General features: G+C 35.1%; 1 protein-coding gene across 1 annotated transcript in view; it reads left to right on the top strand.

Annotated features, from left to right (window-relative positions):
* The first annotated feature begins 1,955 nt into the window (after nt 1–1,955).
* The window catches only part of CHR5 (chromatin remodeling 5), a 47,714-nt gene continuing 22,878 nt past the window's right edge, over nt 1,956–26,791 (top strand). Inside the window, exons 1-15 of the mRNA XM_089787928.1 lie at nt 1,956–2,326; nt 2,881–3,595; nt 3,769–3,842; nt 4,596–5,030; nt 5,341–5,574; nt 5,764–5,847; nt 6,152–6,211; nt 6,329–6,432; nt 6,933–6,984; nt 7,386–7,449; nt 23,628–23,721; nt 23,827–23,914; nt 24,034–24,168; nt 24,663–24,854; nt 24,959–25,026. Coding sequence (XP_089644054.1) covers nt 2,938–3,595; nt 3,769–3,842; nt 4,596–5,030; nt 5,341–5,574; nt 5,764–5,847; nt 6,152–6,211; nt 6,329–6,432; nt 6,933–6,984; nt 7,386–7,449; nt 23,628–23,721; nt 23,827–23,914; nt 24,034–24,168; nt 24,663–24,854; nt 24,959–25,026 — 2,342 coding nt within the window. The 5' untranslated portion in view covers nt 1,956–2,326; nt 2,881–2,937. The remainder of the gene's footprint in view (nt 2,327–2,880; nt 3,596–3,768; nt 3,843–4,595; nt 5,031–5,340; nt 5,575–5,763; nt 5,848–6,151; nt 6,212–6,328; nt 6,433–6,932; nt 6,985–7,385; nt 7,450–23,627; nt 23,722–23,826; nt 23,915–24,033; nt 24,169–24,662; nt 24,855–24,958; nt 25,027–26,791) is intronic.

Raw genomic sequence — 26,791 nt, 5'->3', positions numbered from 1 at the left:
ACACACACACACACACACACATCTTTTGTATACTCTAGAGACTAGGAATAGACAAATGGATTCTCATCTAGCTTCTTTGTACATTTTCCTTGTTTAATATAACTATAAGTGACATACATATAGAAGCACTCTATATTCAAATATGTTTTATCTTCCATATAAGTTCTCCTTTATTCATTCTATAATCTTGTTGCATTAGTAAATAATCTATAAGATCACTCACTAGTTCACCATAAGAATTACATCACGTATCATCAATCTATTTTAGATTCTATCTAGAATATATAATACTGCATTTTTTGGGCAAAAATACGGATAATCCAATGGTAAGAAGCATGAAAAACAATAGATGAAACATAAAGAGGATCAATCATAAGAGGAAATTAGAAAATTAAGTGAACATAAAATAACACTATAAGATAAGATAAGATAAGATAAGATAATGATATTAATGTCCAACAAAAGACCAAGAAGAGGTCTATGGGACTGAAAGATTACAACAGTGGGGCTGAAACCAACAGGAGCACACAAAGGTGTCTGACGAAAAGCAACAACAATCAAAGAAATAGCAACAAAAAGTAGAAATCGGGAAAGCACTAGGAGGCTTTCTTGGGCGAAAAGAAATCTGTCACAGAATGATACACGTGTTAATAAGGCAATGAAGATGTGATATTAGTCAAATGAAATGTAAGGGAAACACTAGTGATACGATTAACACTCACAAGGCATAACTCGGTGGAATACTAGGACAAGGAATGCAATGTTAGTAGAAAAGGGAGTTAGAACACTAGTAGGAACATAAGAACATGAAACATAAGAATTAGGTGTCATGCTAAAGTCATGGAAAGGTCCAAAGAGGTGGGATGAATGAAAATGGTAAGATATTGGGGATAAAGGGGGACTTATACCATGTAGCAAATTAGAAGAGATAATATTAATGCCAAATCTTTGAAGAATGTTGGAGCCAAATGATGAACCAAGTAGCACATTAAATAGAGAATGGTATATTTGCATTAGAAAGCTCTTGAAAAATCATTTTCATAGTGGCTAAAAGCTCTTGCTCATCCTCAAATGCCTCAAGATTAAAATCACACCCTTATGATTTTAACCATCCATAGAGCTAATAATGACATCTTGATAAGCTAAACGAGAGGCCATGTGAGGATAGAGACAAGCATGTTTTCTTAAAGGGAAAATGTGATTTAAATGATATTTAACCATAAAACAATACATAAACTTTAAGGAATAATAAAATATAAGTAAAAGGTGTTGATATAAATGCAAGTTGGATTTGTAAAACAAATAAGATATTCTAAACAAATCATAACTAATTAATATTCACAGTCGGTTTTTGGATAGATGAGTTGAGACAATAAATTGATAATAGATGAATATATTTTTCAAAAAAAAAAAAAACAGATGGAATTGGGTTACTTAGGTCCATGTGCAACTTGATGGCATTGGAATGCAAATTAAGCTTGTGATCCAAAATGACATTCTAATATTAAATATGATTTTGTGATGCTTAAAATAAAAACTTGAACTTTATTTCAATTTAAGGTCTAATCATAATACAAAGTCGATTTGGGTCAAGTATGTGACACAAAATAGATCTTAATATGTGAAATCAATTCACATGTGAAACTAATTTGGTGGATTTTATGATTGAAAAATTAGCTCACCTTAACTCTTACTATCAAAATTAATTAAACAAACGATCTATTTACACTCTTTTGAAAACTTGGTTCCTTAGAAATTACCAAACATACATATAACTTAAAAATAAAATAAGAAATGATAGATTGAAGATCAAATCGAATTCTAAAAGATAAACAAAAATATAGAATCAAACTAAATTGAATAATAATAAATATGGCATTAGTGGGAAAGCAAACCCACATTAGGCATTGAATAAAAAGGTTAACCCAAAACGGAGGAGGATGCTAGTTTTCACCGTGGAAGGAAAACCTCGTAATCTTTTTCTTCGGGTTTGGGTGTGGAAATTGGTTAGAATTTGAGGAAGAAATCGGTGAAGCGCGAGGGTTGCTTCTCTCTGTCCGGGGAGTTTTTCCTATCTTCGTTGGCAGACAAAGACAAGAAACACGCATTAACAAAGGACATTCATACGCATTCCTCATCTTCCTCTGATAGCAATCGCAATCGGAAAACAGAAGAGAACCTTTTGCTCTCATCCTCAGCCGCACGAGGCTTAAACAATACCAAAACAAAAGCAAGCACACCAAAGAATCCAAGCACCGCAACGGATTCGAACGGGTGACCGTGGTCAATTGGATTGGCTTGGGACAAAGGGTTTGAGCATAAATATGTATGTATAGCGTTGAATCCTTATCAATTTTATATAAGGGGGAATTATTAGGGTTTTATGAATGAATACCAAGTTCGCCTTTCTTAACGTGATTCAGTCAGGCATGCATAGTAGTGAGATTCCGATCCGATTTAAAATTTTTTTTTGGACGTGATCTCACATTTTTATTTTAATTGATCCGTTGCCTCAAGTGTTGCATGGTTCAAATTGGCATTCTGGATTTGTCTGAGTCGGTTAACGCTGCAATTAGAATTGCAATTACCCTATTTCTATTGCTATTGAAATTGTTGGATTGTTGCAGTTATCCAAATTCAATTTCTCTTTTAAGTTGTAGAGGAAGAAAACGTTTCCTTTGTTCCCCTTTCTTCACAGTCAGTTACTCCGAATTGAGTGTACTCTTTCAACTGCTTGTTTGCTTAGATATCCAATGATCCAGTATTAATCTACTGCTTGTCAATTCATATCAGGAAGTACGTTTGTTCAGTAAATTTAAAATATAAGCTTTCGCAATTTATAAAGCATTGCTAGAGCCTAATTGACGTTATTTTTGTTAGTGTTTGACTTAGAAATAATTCAGACAGCAGTTTTGAACAAGGTTGATTCCCATGTAAATGAATATGGCATTTTACGGTAGTGCTGCTGATCTGACAAATGAAAAGGTTGAAGAGAGGGCGCAGCTTTCTTTGCATAATATTGGGAGGGTAGATGGCGGTTCAAGCGACAGGGATAAAGAGTTTGTTGGAAATATTCTGAGTGAAGATGAAACAATAGGAGTGGGTGGTCCTGATGCCTTAGGCAGTAGGGGACAGGAGCAGGGGCGCCCCCAATCTTCGAGGAGAATGGTGGGCAAATGGGGCTCTGGGTTTTGGAAGGATCGCCAAATGGTGGACATTGAGGATGTCTCTACTTCAGAATACGAGAAGGATTCTAAAAAGTCAGACTCAGATTTTCAAGTTGAAGAAGGTGGAGGATCAGAAGACAATGCATCTGATGTTGGACAAGCTGGGGGGGATTATTACGAGCACAAGGAAGACAGACAGGATCGCAAGGACCAAACAGAGGTATCTGCGGAGGAGATGTTGTCTGATGATTATTATGAGCATGGTGGGGAAGAAAGAAGTCAGTCAATATCAGGCAACAGGGTTGGATTCTTAAATTCCAGGTTTCCATCAAGAGCTATTAATGGAAACAAGAGTCTTGCAAAGAGAGTAAAGGCTGTGAAATCAGATGATGATTACGAATACCATGAAGAGGAGGATGAAGAAGATGGTAGGCATTTTGCTACCCAATCCTTGTATAACTAGCATGACCTAATGAAGCAGCCCTGAGGTTTTAGAGTTATTGTTTTTTATTATTGGCAATTTTTAAGTTGTTGAACGCTAATTGTTTATTATCTGGCAACCAACAACTACTAAGTCTTGCTTTTCCTCACAATTCTGTAGAAGATGATCCAGATGATGTGGATTTTATTCCTATGTCTACTGGTAGCTGCCGAGCTCGGCGTCAAACACGGAAGGTATGAATGTGTTGAAAATAATCTGTTTAAATTCACTTGAGAAAAAGCACTTTGAAAGAAAATCATATAGTCAGACCTTGAGGTATATGAGTCTTTGGTCTTCGTTAGCTTTGTTTAACTATGCACATGTTAAAGCGATATATCATTCAATAGCAAGGTAAACAAGATGGATATAGTCTGTTAGCTATTCCTACTAGCTTATGTCCAGTGGTATTTGTATGGGTGCAAATGCAAAGATTTGTTCACATCATAGTGTGCATACATTAGGAATATGTGACTGCTACCAATTTCCCAAGCTGTATACTTCTTTTCCATCTTCAAACATGAAAAAAATAGGCAGAAGAAAAAGTACATAAACTGAACCAAATACATAAACTGAACCAAATGACAGTCTTAATAATACCTGTAGCATTCTTATAGGAAGGCACGTAAGTGTTTGCTCTATTAAGAGTCGTACCCTGTGAGGAATTAAAGAGGCTCAATGTGATTAGTAGATGTCCAATTTGCAGTGACAGATTGTCCATTCAATGCCCAATCGTTTCATGTTATCAGTACAATGTTTTAGTGCTTTGATTCAAACATTATGAATTGCATGGACTATAGATTTCTGCTTATATTTCATCTCAAACGACATTCTCTTGTTTTCTTATCTGCGAGGACAGTTGTTTATCTTGAAGACTCTTTTTCATATGTCAAACTCTAGCGATATGATTTATATATATTTAAATAGTTACTATTCACTCTGACTGTCAGGTTGAGCTCTCTGAAAGTGAAGAATATGTGGAAGAAGAAGACGAGGATCAAGCTGCAGGATTTTCTGACAGTGATGAAGATTATACAGGGTGCAGTTATCGAGGTAGCCGCAGAATTACAAGAGCAGCTCAATCCGGAAGGGGCACAAATTTTTCTAGTATATCTACGCGTCCCAAAAGAGGTAGAAAAGCATCAGACGGGGATGAATCTTCTGCACAAGACACAGATAAAGATAGTGATGAAGATTTTCATCGCCCATCAGGGAAAGTTGCAACACTTAATAAAAAAAATGGAGTTCAGCAAACATCATCTGGGAGTAGGATTATGCGCTCAAATGAGTTACGTACATCAACTAGATCAGTTCGTAAAATATCATATGCTGAAAGTGAAGAAAGTGCAGATGAGGAAGAAGAGAGAGCAAAGAAGCGGTTTAAGGTTTGGACCAAACAGCCCTTTGACATTTTTGCATTCAAAAGTGGATTAAAATTATGAAAATAATATTGGAAATTTAGAATCCTATATGTGAGAGAAGGACCTTGAGATTTTGATTTGACTGAAGATCACTGACATTTATATTCAAGAATTCTACACATGTTCTTGGTAAAGTTATTTATGTCGTAATTTTTGTAAATGGTAAAAATTATGTTCCCTTTGCCAATAGATATCCCAGAGCTGGATAGATATCTTTTGCAAATGCCTGTCAGGGTGCTTCTTCACATTGGAAAAATTATTTATGTTTATGTAGATTTCTGTGGAAGACGTGGAAGAAGATGATGCCGATACAATTGAGAGAGTATTATGGCATCAGCCTAAAGGAATGGCACAAGCTGCACTTGATGGAGAAGGGCAACCTGATCCTGTTGTATTTACAACCTCAAGAGATGAGGACCTAGATTGGAATGAAACAGTATTTTTGATTAAATGGAAAGGACAGTCGTATTTGCATTGCCAATGGCAAACTTTGGGTGATCTTCAACATGTAAGCTGCTCATCTTCTCAGTGGAGAGAATTCTAACCAATTTATGGCTGTATGGATGGTTTACATGTACACAAATTAAAACTTATGCAGAATCATTTATTTCTCTCTATAGAATTCACAAAGTTTCTTTTGTTTTCTAAGTGATTTGTAGAGTTAGTAAACAGATCCATTCCTATTGATTTTATACAGCTAAGTGGATTCAAAAAAGTCTTAAATTATATGAAGAAGGTGGAGGAAGAGTATAGTCGGAGGCAGAAACTCTCACGTGAGGAGGTACTATGATGACTGTTTTTCTTTTGTTGTTTCTTAAACACAATTCTTTTACAAACCACTTAAATCCTTGTTATCATCTTTCCTTATATCCATATAATCTCATTCCAAGTTAGATTTTCTTCTCTTGCCTTTATTTATTGCATGATATATATATATATATATATTTTTGTTATTTGTTCAGAAGCTTTTCATCAATCATGTCTGCTTTTTCAATATCTTGTAATATCTTCAATCATGTCGGCTCTTCATCAATCATGTCTGCTATTTGAAATCATGAACTTATTATTGTGCTTGAGACTTCCAGGCCGAGGTTCATGATGTTGGCAAGGAGATGGAGTTGGACCTTCTTAAGCAATACAAACAGGTTTCTTTTGTATTTTGGCTAATTCATCTGTAGTTTTATTTAAAAAAATTGAAGTATCTACATTTTTTTGTGAAATTGTTTCAATGATTATTTACAAATATATGAAATGTTGAGTAGGTTGAGAGAGTATTTGCAGACAGAACAGTGAAAATTGATTCAGATGAAGAGGTTCAGAATTATTTGGTTAAGTGGAAGGGTCTCTCATATGCAGAAGCCACATGGTAAGTTAATTTTAATAATTTTGGTATCTTTGATAGAGGAGATATGAACTGCAGATACACTTTATATTAATATGATATGCAATACATATGACTGAATAGAAAAGAAAATAAAATGACATTAAGTTCGCGTTTGTATATTTTTATCAATAAGCTTGCTCTAGACAGACAGTGAAAGGTGTGTTAGATGACAAGGATTTTCTTAGAGCGGATTTTAGAATCTTCTAAGACTAGAAATAAACGTTCCAACTAAAGAATTTTTATTGTAATAGTAAATATCTATATTTGGATGATTTTTTGGTAAATGTCAAATGCTTTCATGTATTATTTCTGTCGACCTTTTGCAACAATTCAAAACTTTATGATTTCTTTTGCATATAGGGTAGATGTCAAACATAATTTAATTTCATGCATCATATGGCAATAGGATTAGTATTTAATACTTATAAAAAATTGGGTGAGTAGTATTAATTCTTATACTTTACACTGTCTTCTTATTTTAGGGAGAAGGACACGGACATCACTTTCGCTCAAGATGCAGTTGATGAATATAAGGTAAGACGATCTCTTATGGTGGTAGGTCTCTATAAAAGTTGATATAGGTTACCTCAGTGAAGGCAGGATATCTGTTTAAACAATCATAAATATAAATTTTTGGTTAATCTGTTTAAAGAATCATAAACATCATTTTCTGGTTGTTTTTTCCACTATTTTTTTCAACTCCAGTAAATATTTTTGCCTCCAAGTTAGTGTGGATTTTGTGAAAGTTGAGATTCATTTGAAAACTTGTATATTGTTTCTAAACAAGAAAACTTAGACAACAAGCTTAAAATGATAAAGCTGTTAATACATTTACATGTAAGTATATATTGATGAACTGTCCACATTGGGACTTATACTGTTTCAATCCTTTTATTGGCTGAAATATTTTCTTTTTTATTCTCGTCAATATTCAGGCCCGTGAAGCTGCAATGACTGTACAAGGAAAGACGGTGGATGTGCAGAGAAAGAAAAGCAAAGGTATATTTTTTTAACTATGCAAATTTTTGTGTGTATTTGTCATGGTAATGTTTGTAGCTATGATCCATATCCTCAATTTCTCATAAAACTCCCAAAGAATATCATTTATGTTTAAAATACCGTGCTCACATATGTGAAAGTAATTAACAGCCTACTGTAAATTATGTAAATTACTAATCTAATTCCATCAACGGATAGATTTATTATATGTTCGAGATGAACTGTTATACTTACAGTTGTGAACCCATTGAGTTATTCCTTTTTTGCATGTTGTTGGTAACTTTTAACTGATTATCAGATTTGAACCTTTAAACCTTAGATTATAATGTTACATGATAACATAAATCCACAACATCAAATAAACACATAACAACGAGATTTTTGCAGGGAACCCTGTTAGGGGGGAAACCACGGTGGGGCTGGTACCCACAATAAACTTCAAAGTATAACTTGTTACAAATGGGAATCTTATTACAAAGGGTCATTGTCTCACATTGATGGACAACAATCCATAATTTATGAACTGCCTGATGGCATCTTCCTTATGCTTGTTCAGTTCCATTGAAAGCTCATTAGATTCCACTCGTACCTGTTCTCAAGCTCACCATTTCCTAACTCGCAAGCACATCCACACCACACACACATTTCACATTCACAAAAGATTACATTCCTTTATATACTTCATCAACCTTGTAGAAACAAATAAGGTTGACCTTAACAAACACCCATTTACTAATTACTAATTACAACTCAGATTACAAATTGATTTATTGTACGTTAGTTAGTACATATTGATGATACATAATAACATTGTTGAATAAACCAAAGCATTCAAGAGCATGCCACAATCCATCACAACACACTACACCTCAAGTCAGTCACTAAAATTGTCTTTCTAGAAAGCACCAACTCTGTCATCTCAGAAACCTTAGTCTTTGTTTATTTCCTCAAACCTATCATGACAAGGCTCTAAAACAAAGTCTTTGATATGCCACAAACTTAGTATCCGCTAACTTGCTCATAATGATCCTCACCGATCTAAATACTGAGACTGTCTTTGAACATTGTGTGAACACTAAAATACCAGTCTCTAGTAAATCACTTGTAACTTTCACAAATCATGCTCCGATTTTTAGCAATTTCATGTATGTTTTATCAGGTAGTTCACGAAGTATGGATTGTTGTCCAGTTATGTAAGACACTGAGCCTTTGTTTGTAATTGAGCAGTGAGCTCTAGGCAGTGTGCCTGAATGCAAGTGCATTCCCATTTGTAATAAGCTATACTTTTAATAGAGTATAGTTTATTGTGGGTAGCAACCCCACTATGGTTTTTTCCCTAACAGGGTTACTACGCAAAAATCTTGGTGTTATGTGTTAATATGATGTTGTGGATTTATGTTTTCACGCTTAACATTATGATCCAAGGTTTAAAGGTTCAAATCTGATGATCACTTAAAGTTTATGAGTTCAAGACACAACTGATTGTCCCCCACCTGAATTGTGTGGCAGTGTTATTATTTTAACAATTGGTACCAGAACATGATGCTGAGGTACATTATCAATTTTTGATGCATTGTTGGAGTGACTGCAAATATGTGCCCTTTGTCGTTGATGTCAAAGGGGGAGAGAGGTCATGCGAAAATAGTAACTAAAATGAATAATAAATATACATCATAGTGGGAGAGAGCTATTTGATGGATAGAAGAGTATGTAACATTGGGGGAGTGTGGAGAAAAGAGTATGTAACAAATGGGTAGTATTTGGGAGAGGATTGTTAGAGAGACTCTGAAAGATATTATCATACTGATTTGATTCGATCTTTTGACTTTGATCTAGTTTTTCACATCCACACGTTGCCATCAATGTTAAAGGGGGAGATTGTTGGGCAAATATGTTGTTCATGTTGTAGCTTCAGTCAGATTGAATTGACGTAGTGATAATCATTCTATGTTTATTTGTTAATTATTAATTAGACAAACTCAAATATATCTACTTTTATATTATATAAATATATCTATTAATGTTAAATTTGTCTAAATGGTTATTAACTAGCAAACCATAGAGATGGGACATGTCTGCTCTAAACACATTAATATACATTCGAATCTGCATTTCGTAAACACAGAAATAAATGGCAGTGTTATCACATTTGCAGAAAACGATCTTTAAAACTTAACATGGTATCAGAGCAGATTCGAACCCTTGGGAATAAGAGAAACAGTCTAATATAAAATATACACTGAAAATTTTAACAATACAAAGCATCAGACCCACTATTCCATCCTACAGCAAAGATTTCAGCGCCCCACTAGGTCCGCAACTGGTTTTGAGAAAAGGAGCAAAATTACCAATCATTATCGAATAAATGAATGAATGACAGTACACACACCAGAGCCATCTGAAATATATGGCGAACAATTGGGAAGTCTTATCAATGGTTTTTGAGGGGCTTTTTAATGAATGGTTCATAAGGTACGACACTTGGTGAAGGTTTTGCAAATGGGGTTGCAAGCTTTGGGTTTAACCATGGAGGAAACTCCGTACTTAAGGGTGCTTAGGCTGGAGTAGTATTGGGATGGATGACCTCCTAGGAAGTCCCGATGCTTCACCCCTGTGAACATCACCTAGATCTAATCAGTGCTAAGTGTTCCATTTATTCTCATGAGAGATGGATTCATGTTGAATCACTACTCATGAAACATTGGTTAATGAGTTTGACTCAAAATCACAGTTAAATCCTGATAGCAATATCCCAATTTCACTTGCTGTGGAATTATCTCCTACTTATCAAGTGATGAGCTTAAGGGGCTTTCTAATGAATGGTTCATAAGGTACAACACTTGGTGAAGGTTTTGCAAATGGGGTTGCAAGCTTTGGGTTTAACCATGGAGGAAACTCTGTAGTTAAGCGCGCTTAGGTTGGAGTAGTACTGAGATGGGTGACCTCGTGGGAAGTCCCGGTGCTTCACCCTTGTGAGCATCACCTAGATCCAATGAGTGCTAAGTGTTCCATTTATTCTCATGAGAGATGGATTCATGTTGAATCACTACTCATGAAATATGGGTCAATGAGTTTGACTCAAAATCACACAATTAAATCTTGATAGCAATATCACAATTTGACTTGCTGTGGAAATTATCTCCTACTTATCAATTGATGAGCTTAAGTGGCTTTCTAATGAATGGTTCATAAGGTACAACACTTGGTGAAGGTTTTGCAAATGGGGTTGCAAGCTTTGGGTTTAACCATGGAGGAAACTCCGTAGGTAAGCGCTCTCAGGTTGGAGTAGTACTGGGATGGGTGACCTCGCTAGAAGTCTCGGTGCTTCACCCCAGTGAGCATCACCTAGATCCAATGAGTGCTAAGTGTTCCATTTATTCTCATGAGAGATGGATTCATGTTGAATCACTACTCATGAAACATGGGTCAATGAGTTTGACTCAAAATCACACAGTTAAATCCTGAAAGCAATATCACAATTTGACTTGCTATGGAAATTATCTCCTACTTATCAATTCTTATCAAATCAACGGAAGATAATAAAAACAACGCACTTACTACGTAGCACGAGGCCATTTGCGGTTAGAATTCATGGGGATCCAATCTACACATTTTATATAGCCAGCCTATGAATTTAGAAGCAAAGCATGAATTGGGGATAATTTAGGACATTGGAATTATTAATAAGGAGTGTATATCATCGAAAAAAAGAGAAATGGGATTTGCTAATGCTGATTATGTGCGCAAGAGCCATCTGTGTGCCTGCCTGGATCAAATTACAAATTTAATATCAGTTGCCAAATTGTGGATTTAGTGGTGGTCCTATATACTCCAACAATAGAGATATCATTGTGTCTTCAACATCCACACGATCTCATACGCACTAGGTTTCACATTAATACATACAATGATATTAAGATCATCGAAGCAAAAGATTGTAGTTCTGGATTTCTTAATAGCGATAGATTGGAGGGCGTGTATATGTTCTTTGAGATATCCACTGCTGTGTATATTAATCGATCATAGAGGATTGAGTGGTATGATATATACTTAGTGCGAAGCCATACAAATATCGTTGGTTTTATGGAATACATGCATGCTTGGGAAGGAGATGTGAAGACAATGAGTAATTTTGGAAAGTAAGACGTCAATTGTTATAAAGAAGACAAACCAAATATGTGATAGTGATTGACCTAGCAATCAACAATACGGCCTAACAACTCCAACACAAGAAGAAATGACAATACAGTTTGAGTACTAATGAATAATGGTGGGGAGGAGTTTGAAAAAATAAATTGGTACCCACTTCATCAAATATTAAGTTACTCCAAACTGGATCACGTGAAGTCATCAATGCTAAGTGATTCAAATACATCATTGGAGCCCGTAGACAGTTGCATGTGGATAATAAATTGCCAAGACTAATTTATTATTACCTATAAAACACTAAGGATAGCCATTGTATATCTGTCAGCGCTGGAGGTGGCACTATCACCTGGAACGTAATTTCACAAAGGAATTATGAAGCTTCAATTAGATTGTTGGGGTTTGCAAAATGAATAATAATAATCGGCCGACATCAACCTTAGAGAGACATAATAGATACAATGCTTACATTGTAAGGAGCAAAATTCATTGGCACTTAAGTGCATAAACAAATAAAATAAGATTTACTCTAGCCGCTTCTTGTGGTAATATGGAGACTACATTGCGATCTGACCGTACACATAGTTAATTGTTCCTTGATTAACCAAGTGTTTTACGAACGACTTAAACATTTGCACTAAGCTTCATTCCAACACTAAAAGTGTTAAATAGTCAAAGTTGACTTTTTTTTTTAATCCAAGCTTAATTTCTCCTTAGTGTGATCTTTAAGGGTGGCCAATGTTTTATACCAAATATAATGAAACGAGTATTGATGGAGAAGAATATGAGACACAAAAATATATTACTAAAGCAAAGATCCTCACAGGGACAAGTTTAATATATGGTAATGTGCGAATAAGAGAGATGGAAATAAAAAGAACAGTTAGAAAATATAGAATTAACTATTGATTCAGCAATACCACAAAAAGGTAACAAGAAAGAAAATAATGAGCAGTACCACTCTATGGGAATAAAGATATAAATAAATATATTTCTTGAACAGTTAGACAATCTTAATAAGCATGAATTTATGTATTTATAAATATTTAAAGACATTTCAGGTATGTATAGAAACTCGAATCTCTTAACAAAAATGGAGAGACACAACAATAATCTGTTCCAGAACCTTGGGAGTAGTGCTGTGAATAAGAAAGAAATGGTCTTCAAGTAGACATCGATCAAATCAGAGTATGTATTGTGGGAAATATTATGGGCATGGAAGATATGAATCACTAAAATGGATATATGTCATTTGTGAACTGTACAAACCTCACAATATATTTTACTGTGGGCATTAGTTTGGGAGGAGCCTCATTATAATTTATAAATATAATTATTGGTAATATATATATATATATCTGCCCTGGAGCTATAATATTGGAGGCTTCATACCAAAGAACATGAATTATAGATGAATACAAGTTTCTAGAAATTAAATAACGTGAGACTCACAAACCATTGTTTCCATCACTCGTAATATTTGTCAACATGAGTCGACTTTCACATCAAGCTCATCTCTGTAAACTGGAGAGTGGTTTATCAAACTACAAGGTGAAGGTCAAGCAAGGAGCCACATTAAGCTCAAATTCACACATTCACAATCTTCAAACAAAAATTCAATTTATATATAGACGATCAACATATATTTTAAAATGGACCAATGTAAAAATTGAGTACATAGTTTGGATAAAGATTAAGTTTCATGTAATAAGGAATGGTTTTCATTTAAGTAGCCATAGAGAGGAGACATTACCCATGTGAATGCTCTAGAGTATTACAACTTAAGGTATTTGAACAAACCATTGTGGAATAGTTGATGATAATCACATATTCGAATTGTGTAGCCCAACAAAAGTAACTCAATGTACAAGTTAAATATCAATAAAAGGATTGGTATAGTTGGGTGTGATTAATAGAAGAGTTTCAATTTATTAACAAATGAAATTTGAAGTTCAGAGCATCAAATAGAAGTTATAGTACAAATGGAATAAATTAAGATGGATTCTAGATTGATTTCAACATGGGTCGCCCTATTTATACACTTAGGAGGAGATACTCAACTCGGGCTCAACCAAGGGGAAGAAAGGTTCATTCAAACCATAGCCAAAGTCAATGTGAGACTTTGTTTTGATCCTCCAAATTACATTGGGAATTATTGGTTCAGATCTTTGAAATTGAGAACTACTTTAATTTTGAAGACACAAAGGAAGATACGAAGGTGAAATATGCTTGTATGAAATTGAAAGGGCATGCATCCTTGTGATGGGATCCCTTGTAGACTAACAAAAATAATGTCATGATTGTCTCTCATTGGACGTGATAGTGATTGAACTCTAAAAATGGAATGAGTGGGAATTTTACGTTATGGGGGAAAAATAACCAATGTTCCATTCCCATTGTTTAACAAATGCTTATATATGGAGGCATTATCTTATTTGATGCATATGGACCTTCATTGGAGAAAATACATTCAAGGATGTTCATGTGCAGATAAGTATTCTTATCTTTTACATTTATCTACTCATAGTTGTCTCTTCCCTACTTGTAATTCTATACATACTATAAGAGTTAATTACCTGATCTTTTACTTTATGTCTAAGGATGTTCTTCTAGGAAAAGAAGGTTGATACTTTACACATGCTACCAAATATTGTGCAGACTTAATCTTTATGACAGAAGCTCTAAAGAAGCTGTAATCCAGAATTCATTTGTCATCTAATGATCAGGCTAGATAAAGTGAGGCTTTTGAAGTGGATGTCCTTGATGATTGAGATTGTGAAGCATCCTTCTATATCAAGAGGGTATCTAACAGTTCATCGGAGATAACGTTGTATGAGAAGGTCAAAAGGTTGCTATTAGTTCAGATGGAGTTTGACATTACTTCAAAACCTTGGACTAAAAAAAAAAAAGTCTATAAATTGAGAGGGAGAAGTTTGAGGTGAAAATTGTTGTAATAAACTTTTCTCTGTGAGAGAAGTTTGAGATGAATTCCCTTTTTCCACCCTCCAAGAGCAGCTATGGTGGATCCACCCTTTGACTTGGTTCATGGTGGAGATATTATGTGAGTTACTACATGACCCTGTTGGGAAACATCATGAGAGGTGACGATCTTTCATTGATGTATTTGTGAGGTCGTTATTGTAAGGTGATGATCTTAACAATGGCTTGACTTGTTATCATGATTGACTACATTAAGTTGTTGTCCTGGAGTTATCATTGATGTTCTACTCTTCAAAATCTCGGCTTTGAACCCGCTGCAAATGTGCTTCAAACCCGCCTCAAGTCCGCTTCAAATCGATCGAAATCAGTTTGCAAGTGTTTGCGACAAAATTGCATGGATATGGATACAGATAGAAATATAGATACAGTATTGGGTTTGGATATGGCCATTTTTTAAGATCCCCAATATGGATACAACTGGATACAACACTAATAGATATTACATACACATGTATTTAACACAATTTTCTAAGTTATTAGAGGAGGTTTTCATCACTTAAAGAACAATATTGACACACAAATGCTACAAAAATATTTGGAAGTTAATGCAACTTATAACAATATGTAAACATAGTAGAGTTGCATTATTATAAGATAACCAACAAAATGGATTGCTAAATAGAAAACATTATATTTGTCTCTCTCAGTTGGTGTGGGTTTTGTTTATACCATTGTTTTTATAACAGTTGTATTATTATAGTTTCTTAAATTACATTTGGGAAGATTTACACCAAATCTTCAAAAAATAAAATTACGTAGTATTTGGCACGGTTGGAAAATCAATTTTTTTAGGCAGACATGGGTACAATATTCAACGTGTATCCGGGCAGTATTGGATATGTTTCCAAATTGGATATGGGGATATGTGCGCCCAAGGAGGGACAAAGGAGTTTCCAGCAATTCTGGTTTGCAAGACTTTTCCCCTCTCAACAAAATACAAGTGAAGAAATGAGATTGAAACTGATTTGGGCTGTTTTTTTGCCTTTTAACTGCTCTTATAAAACTACGACCGAGTTTTTAGCTACAACTAAGCAAGTACTCGACAAGTTCTTGCCATAAATTCTGCAAGTAAATGTCATAAAAATTCGCCAAGCCAGAAAACTCAGCCAGTTTTTGCAACTCAGAGAGTACTTTGCCAGTAGTCCATCTATGGGTACAATTATGCCAATCTCTAGTAAATCACCTTTAATTCTCTCTAATTTTACTACGATAATTAGCAATTTCACATATGTCATCTACATACCCTATAATGCATCTGTACCTGTGCAACATTTAATCTTCCATCCAGTAGCCATACCGTTCCATTCTTTTCACTGTAGGTTCCTGCGTCCTGTTTCTGCGACAATGTCTTAAGCAGAGAACTATGTTGGCATCAATGACAAGACATCTCTCAAATATGTGAAAACACATATTTGTCCAACATATATGCCATTAACAGATGATTGCTTCTATGTGTCTAGGTTCCATGTCCTCTAGAACAAATGTTCTCTTCTCATTTGAGATTTAAGTGTACCATTATTCTTTTCCAGGTCCAAATGCTATTGTGCTGATTTTTTTTTTAATTACGGTGTTGACTTTTTTTTGCTGATCATTAAGAAGTTTTCTTTTTCTGAGGCCATTCATATAGTCTATCTGATATCAAAATATTTCTTTGGTAGCCTGTTACTGCTTTTTAATATTGTACATTGACGATCCAGTAGTGATGTTAATGTACATGTTTTTACCCCGTGGATATGAAGTTCAAAGAAGTTAAAAGTTTGCACCTGGATATTATGACATTATGCATGGACAATTGCCCTTGTACGGGGTCTTTTATCTTCCTGAAATATGCAAGCCCCCTTCTTTATGCAGTTTAGTCACTAACTGATATGTTTTATCATCCAAAATAGCTCATCTGAAAGAAGCTATGGGAATTTTCACTACCATTTGGAGAGGAGTTTGGAATACATTATTTTTTCAGGACAGATACTTGGTTTAAGGGTAGGTAGGCATACCTAAAGAATGTACCATTCCCTGCTGAGGTATTTCAATCTGAGATTTGCATAATTTTTATTGGTAGATATTGGACAATTATGCAAGATGGTATCTCCCATCGCAGAAGGAAACACTGCACATGGCATTTCGATATGTTATTTACAGCGCAGGTTGGTAATTGTGTTTGGAAGTCATTGGAATCTCAGACTTGCGTAAGGGTAGGAATTAGCATTCCCGCTGCGGTATTTCAATTTCAGATTTGCATTATACTTACGGGTAGACATTTATGTGAGGCGATGTCTCCCATCTCAAAAGGAAACATTGCACATGGCACTTTGATATGTTATTTATAGCAGATGTCGATAATTGTGATTGGAAGTCATTGGAATCTACAGATACACAAATGGTTAAATGGAGGAAGCTGTATGCATATTTTATCCAGAGTTGCTGGATACATCCCCCTCCTGTCTGGATAGATTTATCTGTGTATCAGATACCAGATAGGGATATAATACCTCTGATTTTTTTTTCCAGGTGTTGCCATTCAGTATCTGAAATGTCTGAATACAGCATCATATTATCTGGTGCGAAAATTCTACAAGTTAATGGACAATAGTACAACAGCTGTGATGTAACATGACCCTGAAAAAAATGATGCTTTATGATGTCTTCAAAAGACTTCACACACACACACACACACACATACATAAACATGCATAGTATGATTGCACATGCTGGTGACACATGGAACATCATTTGTTATGATTCCATTTGTGTGCTGCTTGGCAGCTTCTGTGCCATGGGAAATGATCATACAACCTGCACCTCATGTATCTGGTACATTCTGTGTCCCTTCCGCATGCGACAATGATACAATAACATTTTTTGTCAACCTGTCAACATGCACCACACACCATACACATCAGACACCCGTAATCTACATGGAGCCTAGCTGGTGGCTTCCCTATGATGCTATTGTGTATAAATATTTTCTTTGTATGTCTTGTGTAGTTAGGAGAGGAATACGTATGTAGATTGTCATCTAAAGCCTCTGTACATTTACATTGTCATCTAAATCCTTTGTACATTTACCTTGTTCTTTTTAAATTTAAATAGAAGTGGCATATTTTTGAGTATCCTTTGCCATCTTGATATGCAAATTCGTTTTTGATTATGCATTCTATCATCCTTTTCTCTATCCACCAGTTCACTTGGGATTTAAATAATTGGTACTAGAGTGAAAACACACCCTTCTTTCATGCCATTGCAAACATGCACCCATCAACTTAGGGAACACATCACACCTTGTTCAAAATTTAGATAAACATTAAAGAATAATTTCAAACAAATGCATGTCAAAGGTCTTAATAAACATTTAACAAATGTATGATGCTGCCTTGGAAATAAACTGCCAATAATTCTTTGTACAGCTTCGTGACTTCATAAATTGATATGGACTAGCACCATAAAACTCCACACAACTTGCATAGCCAATCCTTTAAGAGTTCAAATCAGTCTAGATTTTTTATGTTCCAAGGCAAAATTGATGACACAGTACTAGATGGCTGGATTCCATAGCTTGAATCATGTTATTTTGTCATCTGCTTCGCTGATGCGATAAAGATTGTATTTGTAGTGCTGAAATTGTTTAATAACATGAATAACCAGTCAATTCTGGCTTGGGAGGCCTTTTTAGCACTACGTGGGAGGAATTCTACCTCAAGCATAACAAAGACGAATACATGAAGGTTCAACCATTGCACTATAAAAGAAGCAATTTGTGAAGAATACACGTGGTACCAAGGCTGATCTACATGCTTGCATAAGAAGTTAAGAACCTCCTTGAGTACATTGAGTGCTGGAATACATCAAGATACATACAATCATCACCTTCTATCCATGCCAAGTTGAAGTTCCAGATGTTAGGCACCTTGGGAAAAGTATTTCACTTAAGTCAAAGTTTAAGGTGTAGGCAAAGCCTAAGCAAATATTCTCCACACACAAGAATAACCCTACATAGGAGACTAGCTGCAGGCATTTTGTGTAGAGATGACATCCGTATGTGTAAAAGCAGCCACAATACTCTAAACTATCTCAATAGAGAACTAGGATGACCCCATTGTCTTCACTTGGCCAGGACAAAGTTAAGATGTTGCAACAAGGTGATATGTGGTGCCATCATCATTGCATCAGCTATCACAACATCGAATGTTGCAATCAATAATCCTTGTCCTCAAATAATTGTTTCAAAAATTGTCCTTAAATAATTCCTAAAAATGACTCCCTAGCCTGAGGTTAAAGACAAACTAGAGAGCAGCAGCTGGAGAAGTTGCTGCTAAATGGGCAACTTTTGGCTGAATTTTGGAGGTGCAGCTCCCTATTATGATGTGATTTATGTTTTGGGGTATGCTTTTAACAAATAAATAGAAAAGGTACACTAAGATGTGCATATTGACATATTATAGATGCAAAAAATAGATTTTATTCATCAATGGACAGAGGAAAATGGAAAATGCCACAAAGTCCACCTTACTATAATATATCAGCAAAGAGAGATTTAAACATTTTAATCATAGACAGACGTGTATATCAGAAATCAAAGTTTCCAACACATGCATACCACATTGAACTAAGAGACATCATGCTAGCGATTTTAAAATAACTCAAGGTCTTTCATATTCAAACAGTATGTCAGCATATGCTAGTTTTGGGAATGTATGTTATGAATTGCCAAAATGTCATAACAGAATGGCACATAGTCCAAAATGTCCTTGTACAAAACAATTACATACCAGAAATTTTCTCCTTCACTTTCTATATCTTAGTCCCTCTATCCGCACTTTTTATGATTTTCAAAAAGCCAATATATACAAAATGAGACTGTTTATTACAATAACAATCTTTGAAAGCAGCTGGTATGAAAACAAGAAAAGACGTGAAATGGAAAAACAATTTTAGTACTCAAAACTTGTCATTATCACTAGTAATCATAAATAGATGCCCTGCATCCTTAAACAAGAAAGATTCGACCTAACTTGGGTGCAGGGTTCCTATCCATGTACATCGATCTGTATTTCCATAAAAAGATTGTGCAGTTCCACATGCCTTTCTTCTTTTTCATCCAGATTGAAGGTCACCCTTCTATACTGAGCATAAATACTTTTCTCCTTCCATGTGACTGAGAGTAGCTAAGAGACAATGGAAGTTTCTTCTATCTGAGGCCAATTCAAGTTATGTCGAATGATGTGCATTAGTTCTTCATTTCAAAATTCATTATTTGCTGGAATTCGCTTTCTAAGAAAATTCTCTTAGCTATTGTTATCGTGAAGTTTGACTTCAAAAATGTCACCATCTTTCTTTGTAGCCAGAGCTTCATAGCTCATTTAATTTTAGTGGCAGATAATAATAGCTTTTTATCTGTAAAACCGTTTTATTACCTCAAAAAATTTACTTCATTATGCTAGCTATTTAAGAGCTGTATTTTCCCAGGATTTGGAAAGATTATGCTTCAAAAGATGTGCAACACAATATAGTCGGGGAGTTGATAGGTAGTGTGAACTTGTTCTCTAATTGATAGAGCCAAGGTTTGATTATTAATCCAACTCACCGATATCCAATGAGTCAATGACACTCGTACCATCAGGAATCAGCAGCTTCTCTGTTACTTCAAACTGTTACATAGGTAAGGCAGTTTGTGGATCTGGTTGACTTGCCAATGTCCAAGGATTATTGTGCTTGGTAAGGGTGAAGACTCTCCAAATTTATGGTCGGATGAAAGTCGAATACAAACACTTTGTACTTTTGCCTGACTAGCTATCCACAAAGGTGAAAGGGGTATACAATGAAGGATTTCCTGATGAATGCGAAGATGGATTGACCAACACAAGATTTAGACCATGATTTGAGTTTTGAATGAGGTGAAACTGAAATTTCCTATATTTGGGTAATAATAGCCTCTGAACGGGGACGAGGACTGGAAGGATACAGAGAATTCTAAGTTCTGGATGAAGACCAGTGCCTTATCCATTGGGTGACTGAAAGGATGCAGTGACTCCCAAAATTCTGGATGAAGACCAGTGCCTTATCCATTAGTTAACATAGTCAAGAAGTGGCAGAGGATTGGTAGGTGCTTGCAGAAGGGTGGATGGAAATTGGGCATGTGCCAAAAATTAGCTAGCGAAAACTGACTAAAACTTAAAGCACACCAAAATTTTATTCACAAATGACCTTGGCAAGGAGCCCCCCACCTCTGAAAGTAACATGCTAAAAACTAGCTAGCCAAAACTGACAAAAACTTAAAGCACACTAAATTTTTTATTCATAAATGAACAGGGCAAGGAGCCCCAACCTCTGAAAGTATTTCAACCTGCTCATGTGAATCCATTGACAGGCAGGTAGAAGTATGATCAACTGCAGGTTAACAAATTTTGATCATATGATGTGATGAAAAACAATTGCCACTTGCTGACAGTTTGAATGCCGAATCTTAGGCTAATGAAATGCAAAAGTTTGATATAAATGTACTCATGCCCGAATAGCCACTCTCCATCATAAACCTCTGAATCATAGTCTTTGGCCTTACACAAGACCTATTCAGAATAGCCCGACCCAACGTTAAATATGACTTCACCAATTTTATCAGAACCTGGGAAAGAAATGTCTAAAACCAAGCCTTCCTTTTTCAAACTGCAGGATGAATCAGTCTCTACATATGTGACTGTTGATTGGGTTTCTGAATATCACATTCTAGAAGCATGGGATCAAATTTGACCGTTAAAGCTCTTTTCTTTTTGCGCAAATAAAATCATCACTGAAAGTTTAAATAGACTGGAAATGCACTTTAATTTATACTTTCATTAGGCTCAATTATCAAATCATCAGTTATCTTTATCTTAATTAATCTAGCCATCATCATAGGAGGTAAGAAGCTGAAATGGAACTTTTTGAATCTGGATAATTTCTTTTTCAGTAAAAGAGTCCTTGAAAGTGAACAGACTCATTGCCTCCTCTCGTGGCTCTCATATTAACTTAGGCTGTATCATACACGAATTTGATTGTATGGCATCTTCTATATTAACCAACTGTCAACTCCTATTCTTTTTCAATAAAAAAAACAAAGTTTTCCTCTTCTGGGTTACAAATTTAAAACTCCTTTGCAGCTTTGTCGGTAGTATTCTTTATCATTTGATTTTCTTCATCAACATCAAAAATAAGTATTTCGAAGCTGGGCAAAAATGAAGGCAGAGAGTCAGCATCATTTATACCTTCCTCTGCATCACCCGAGTCGCAAGTGAATGTGTTGATTACAACTTGAGTAATGTGGCCATTTCCATCCTCAATTTCACAGTGGACATCATCATTTGAACCCTTTAGACACCAATTTGGGATAAAGACAACCCTGTGCTCATCTGACGATGTTTCCTTTTTAAGAAAAGTGAATGTTTCCTCAATTTGATTCATTTGCATGCATGTTAATAGAGATTCAAGCTTCACCCCAGTGCAAATTCTATTTTTGTTGCTGATTATGACTCCATGGTAGTGATGATTCGATCAATGTCAGCAAAGAGTCTTTTCAACCCAGGAGGGTAAGATTATGAGGAAGACAAGGGCATGTAGGAAATTACCATCTTGAGGTTCCTCTCAAGTAGTCCTAACTTTTCTACTGCCACTTGCAGTCCACATATTCTTCTTTGAGGTTGTTGAGCAAATAATATCTGTGATGCATGCTTTTATAAACATAAATGCAAAATTGTGGTCTTCAGATGAATGTAACTGTTTCATCAGCTTCACAGATACTTCCTTTGAAGGCATTTAAAAATGAAGTGCCTTGTTGGTTTCAGCCAGTAGGCCCAGTACTTCTCGAAAAGTTGGTGTAGACTGTTTTCTGGGTTGGGATTAATTTCTTTGCTTGGTCCGGTGTTTGAATTATTTATCTTAGATCATTTATTTGAACAGAGTCACCATCCTTATTTTTGGGAAGGTACCATTTTACATCTAAACAAGAAAGCACTAGTCTTTCCCACTCTCCAACAAGTTGGCATAAAACTGTTAATTTCAAAATTTGTCCTAAAATAATTCCTAAAAATGATTCTCTAGCTTGAGATTAAAGACAAACTAGAAACTAGCAGTTGGAGAAGTTGCTGTTAGATGCACCACTTTCCTTTGAATTTTAGTTGCACATCTTCCTCTTATGGTGTGATTTAGGTTTATGGGGTATACTTCTAACCAGAAACAGAAAAGGTACACTAATATGTGCATATTGCCATATTACAGATGCAAATGCCAAAAAACAGATATTTTGCATTAATGAACAGTGGAAAGCAGAAAATGGCACAAAGTCCAGCTTCTTCCTATAATGTATATAAGCAAAGAGAGATTTAAATGTTTCAAACACAGACAGACATGTATCTCAGAACCCAAATTTTCCAACACACTAAACACATTGAACACGAAGATAATTAAATAGCATGTAAGCAAACACACAGTTTTGGAAGCACATGTTTTTGAGTTGCATAGGTGCCAAAATAGAATGACACAAAGTCCAGAATGTCCCTGTACAAAATGATGACATTCCAGAATTTTTAAGAACTTTTTTTTCTCCTTCACTTTCTATATCTTAGTCCATTTATCCACACCTTTATTATTTTCAAAAAGCCTATTTATACAAAACAAGAAGTTCATTTCAATAACGGTATTTCATTTAAATAAGGGTCTCTGAATGTGAACAGTACCAAAGCAAGAAAAGAACTTGATAAAGGAAAGCAGTTTTAGTACTCAAAATTTGTCGTTATCACTTATCACTATTAATCACGAATAGATTCCTTGCATCCTTAAACAAGAAAGCGCCAACCTGCTGTGGGCACAGGGTTCCATAAATAGATTGTGTCAAGTACCTTTATTAGAAACACTGTGCTAAGGAGGTGCGCAGGGTTCTTTTTACTGATCACACCAACAACGGGGTGTCAAGTATTTTGTTATTATTTACATTGGAGGATATTCATGCTCTTAATAGGATAATTTATAGAATCGTTCTCTTAAAATTTGTGTTCAACTTCCAGGGAGTTTGCGTAAACTGGATGAACAACCTGAATGGCTGAAAGGAGGGAAGCTTCGCGACTATCAATTAGAAGGTTTAAACTTTCTTGTTAACAGGTGCGGCTGATTATTGTTTTACCAGATTTTTTCTAGATGAGGCATCTGGTTTTGTAGATAATCATAAAACTGCCATAATTATGAGTTCTTTTATTTCTCATACAGTTGGAGAAATGATACAAATGTTATTCTTGCCGATGAGATGGGCCTTGGAAAAACTGTGCAGTCAGTTTCCGTTCTTGGGTTCTTACAGGTAGGTTAGGAAATTATTTTTGAAAACTCTAATTATAGTGTTAGTTGAATTTATTGTGGTGGCTGGGTGAATTTCTTAGTTGCTGTTGTGATTGGTATTTGTTTTCTTGCTGGATGCAGAATGCTCAGCAGATAGAAGGACCTTTCCTGGTAGTTGTTCCCCTGTCAACAATAACAAATTGGGCAAAAGAATTTCGGAAGTGGCTTCCGGACATGAATGTTGTTGTTTATGTTGGAAACCGTGCAAGTAGAGAGGTATATTTTATCTTGTGCTTGTTATTGGTGGTTTGCTTGGTTTATGGTTGGTTATTGTATTACTTTTTAAATTTTTTTATTCTAAAATCAGACCATGCTTCATATGTTCTTGCCATTGGCCCTGAAATGTGCTAATGTGGTTGTCATTTGACATGATAGATGCATAATTATTAGTCATGTGCTATTGATTAATTTTCATTATCTTTAGTTAGTGATATGTGCCTGTTGGAAGATGTGATCTCACATTACTCTTACAAACCCACAACATGATTTGCATCGTAAATTTAATGTTGTTAACTTTTTCTTATAAGGAACAATAATTTAGCGCGTGTGATTTGATCCTGAAAATAAGCATGCATTTGTTTCTTTAAGCACAGATAAATACATCACTAATAGGTTTCTTTTGGGAATGTAGTGCCAAATAGTCCACTCTTTTCCAATAGGCATTTTGATTATGCACTGATATAGTAAATGTATTACTTCTGCAATATCAGGTTTGTCAGCAGTATGAATTTTACTCCAATAAGAAGTCTGGACGGAGCATTAAGTTCAATGCATTGTTGACCACGTATGAAGTTGTGCTTAAAGACAAGCATGTTCTTTCAAAGATAAAGTGGAACTATCTTATGGTTGATGAAGCACATAGGTTGAAGAATAGCGAAGCCTCACTCTATAATTCTCTCTGTGTAGGATTCTTCCCCTAGATTGCCTGCAAAATTTTGTTTTGAAATAGATTAGAAATTTGTGTATATTATTGATTGTAGCCATGAGGGTTTGCTTCTGTTTACAGGAATTTAGCACCAAAAACAAGCTTCTTATTACAGGAACACCTCTGCAGAATAGTGTTGAAGAGTTGTGGTAAGCATCCACTCTTTCTGCTTGCCTCAGATTTGAAAGTGAGAAATAGAGATGTCAAGCAACAATAGCACCATCTAAAAGTATGCTCTGTACTTGGAAACCCTTTTGTCCCTCCTCGGGTGTGTATATTCCCATATCTGATACGGCTCAAACACATAAATAATGTACCCAAGTGTGCCCAGAAGACCTTAATTTTGCACTTGTGCCGAATGCTATGTGATTTGATATTAATAAAAAATTGATGTAAATCTTCCCAAATTTAATAAGAACTTTATTCATGCAATTTTTTTTTGTAATAAACAAAACCTACAGAAGGGCAAATGAATTGTTTTTCTTTTTCAGTGATCCATTATTTTGAGCTGTCTTCGAATGCAACCGTACTATTTTTGCAAACTGTGAATTGTAAAATTAACTTACTCTTATGTAGCATTTCTGTGTCTATATTGCTTTTGGAGCAATGAAAATCTCAAGTTACAGAAAATTGTGTTAAATATATGTGCTCTTTATTAATGTCATATCCAGCTGTATCCATTTTTGAGGTCTAAAAAAATGGCCATATCTGTATCAGATATCGTATTTCTATCTGTTTGTGTCCACACAACTTTGGTATAGAGTTAGCATTTAAGTTACATTAAAAATGAGATAATGTTTAATATTTATCTTTCTTTTTGAAAACTATGATATCTGGGCAATTAATTTTTTCTCTTCCATCCTTTTGAACTATATATATTCTGGCCTTCTTTTCAGAATAATTTGATGATGATCCTCATCAAATTAACCCAATAATATCTTTGCCAAAATTTGTGAAAAATATTGGTAACTTTGACAAGGATCACGCATCAGTCATGAAGATGCTTCCGTTTAGAACCCACTTTATCGTAATTTGTAAGAATTGGAAGATGATAGGAATGAGAACAAACTTTTATCAGGACAAAATATAGATGCTCAACATTTAACATGAATTGAGGTCATCTATGGTGCATAATTTGCTTTGTATTGCATATTCATGTGGAGGATATAGATAAATCGTTGTGAAGATCTGAAACAAATATAAAATAATGGGCCTTGTAGTATAATGACTTCATTAAAAACTGAAATTCAAATATTTCTCATGAAATTGATTTTCGAACATAGAAAGTCAAAATCAGAGTCTCAGATGACAGTCAAAGTAAGAAATCGAAGTTTAGCATTTATAAATAATTATTAATATTTAATTGTCTTTGATAAGAAGTTACAAAATGCTTAGCGACATGCACTTAGCAATTATGTTGATAACATTTATCTCATGACGCTTGGAAAGGTCCTCATTACTATTGGACTCTGAACTAGCTATCTCCCTCCAATGGGAACCAAATTGATACTGGCAACATGCCCTAATTTCAATCAAACTTTGAGTCCTTTACATTCCCTGTTTTTATGAGATCAGATATATTATGGGAAATAATTGGCAAAATACTTGCTTGATATTAACAGAGATCAAAAGATTAATATGTACAGAGGAATCAATGACGTTTCCTTAAGGGAATGATTGTGAAGAATAGAAACATTCTATTCTTGCTAACAACTAACTAAATATTAGAAAGATTCTAATATTTACAATAGATTACAATAGATAACCATTAAATATAATAGAAACTATCTATTATCGTAATACCCTCCCTTAATGGTTGATCTATCCACTACACCAAGGTGTCCTTTGAATTTGTAAAACTTATTTGGACCAAGAGGCTTGGTGAGAATGTTTGCAGTTTGATCCGCTATAGGA

Source organism: Cupressus sempervirens, chromosome 6 (genome assembly GCF_028749045.1).
Source record: "Cupressus sempervirens isolate cs-2001-9-10 chromosome 6, ASM2874904v1, whole genome shotgun sequence".
NCBI lineage: Eukaryota > Viridiplantae > Streptophyta > Pinopsida > Cupressales > Cupressaceae > Cupressus > Cupressus sempervirens.
This window is presented reverse-complemented; position numbering and strand designations above follow the sequence as displayed.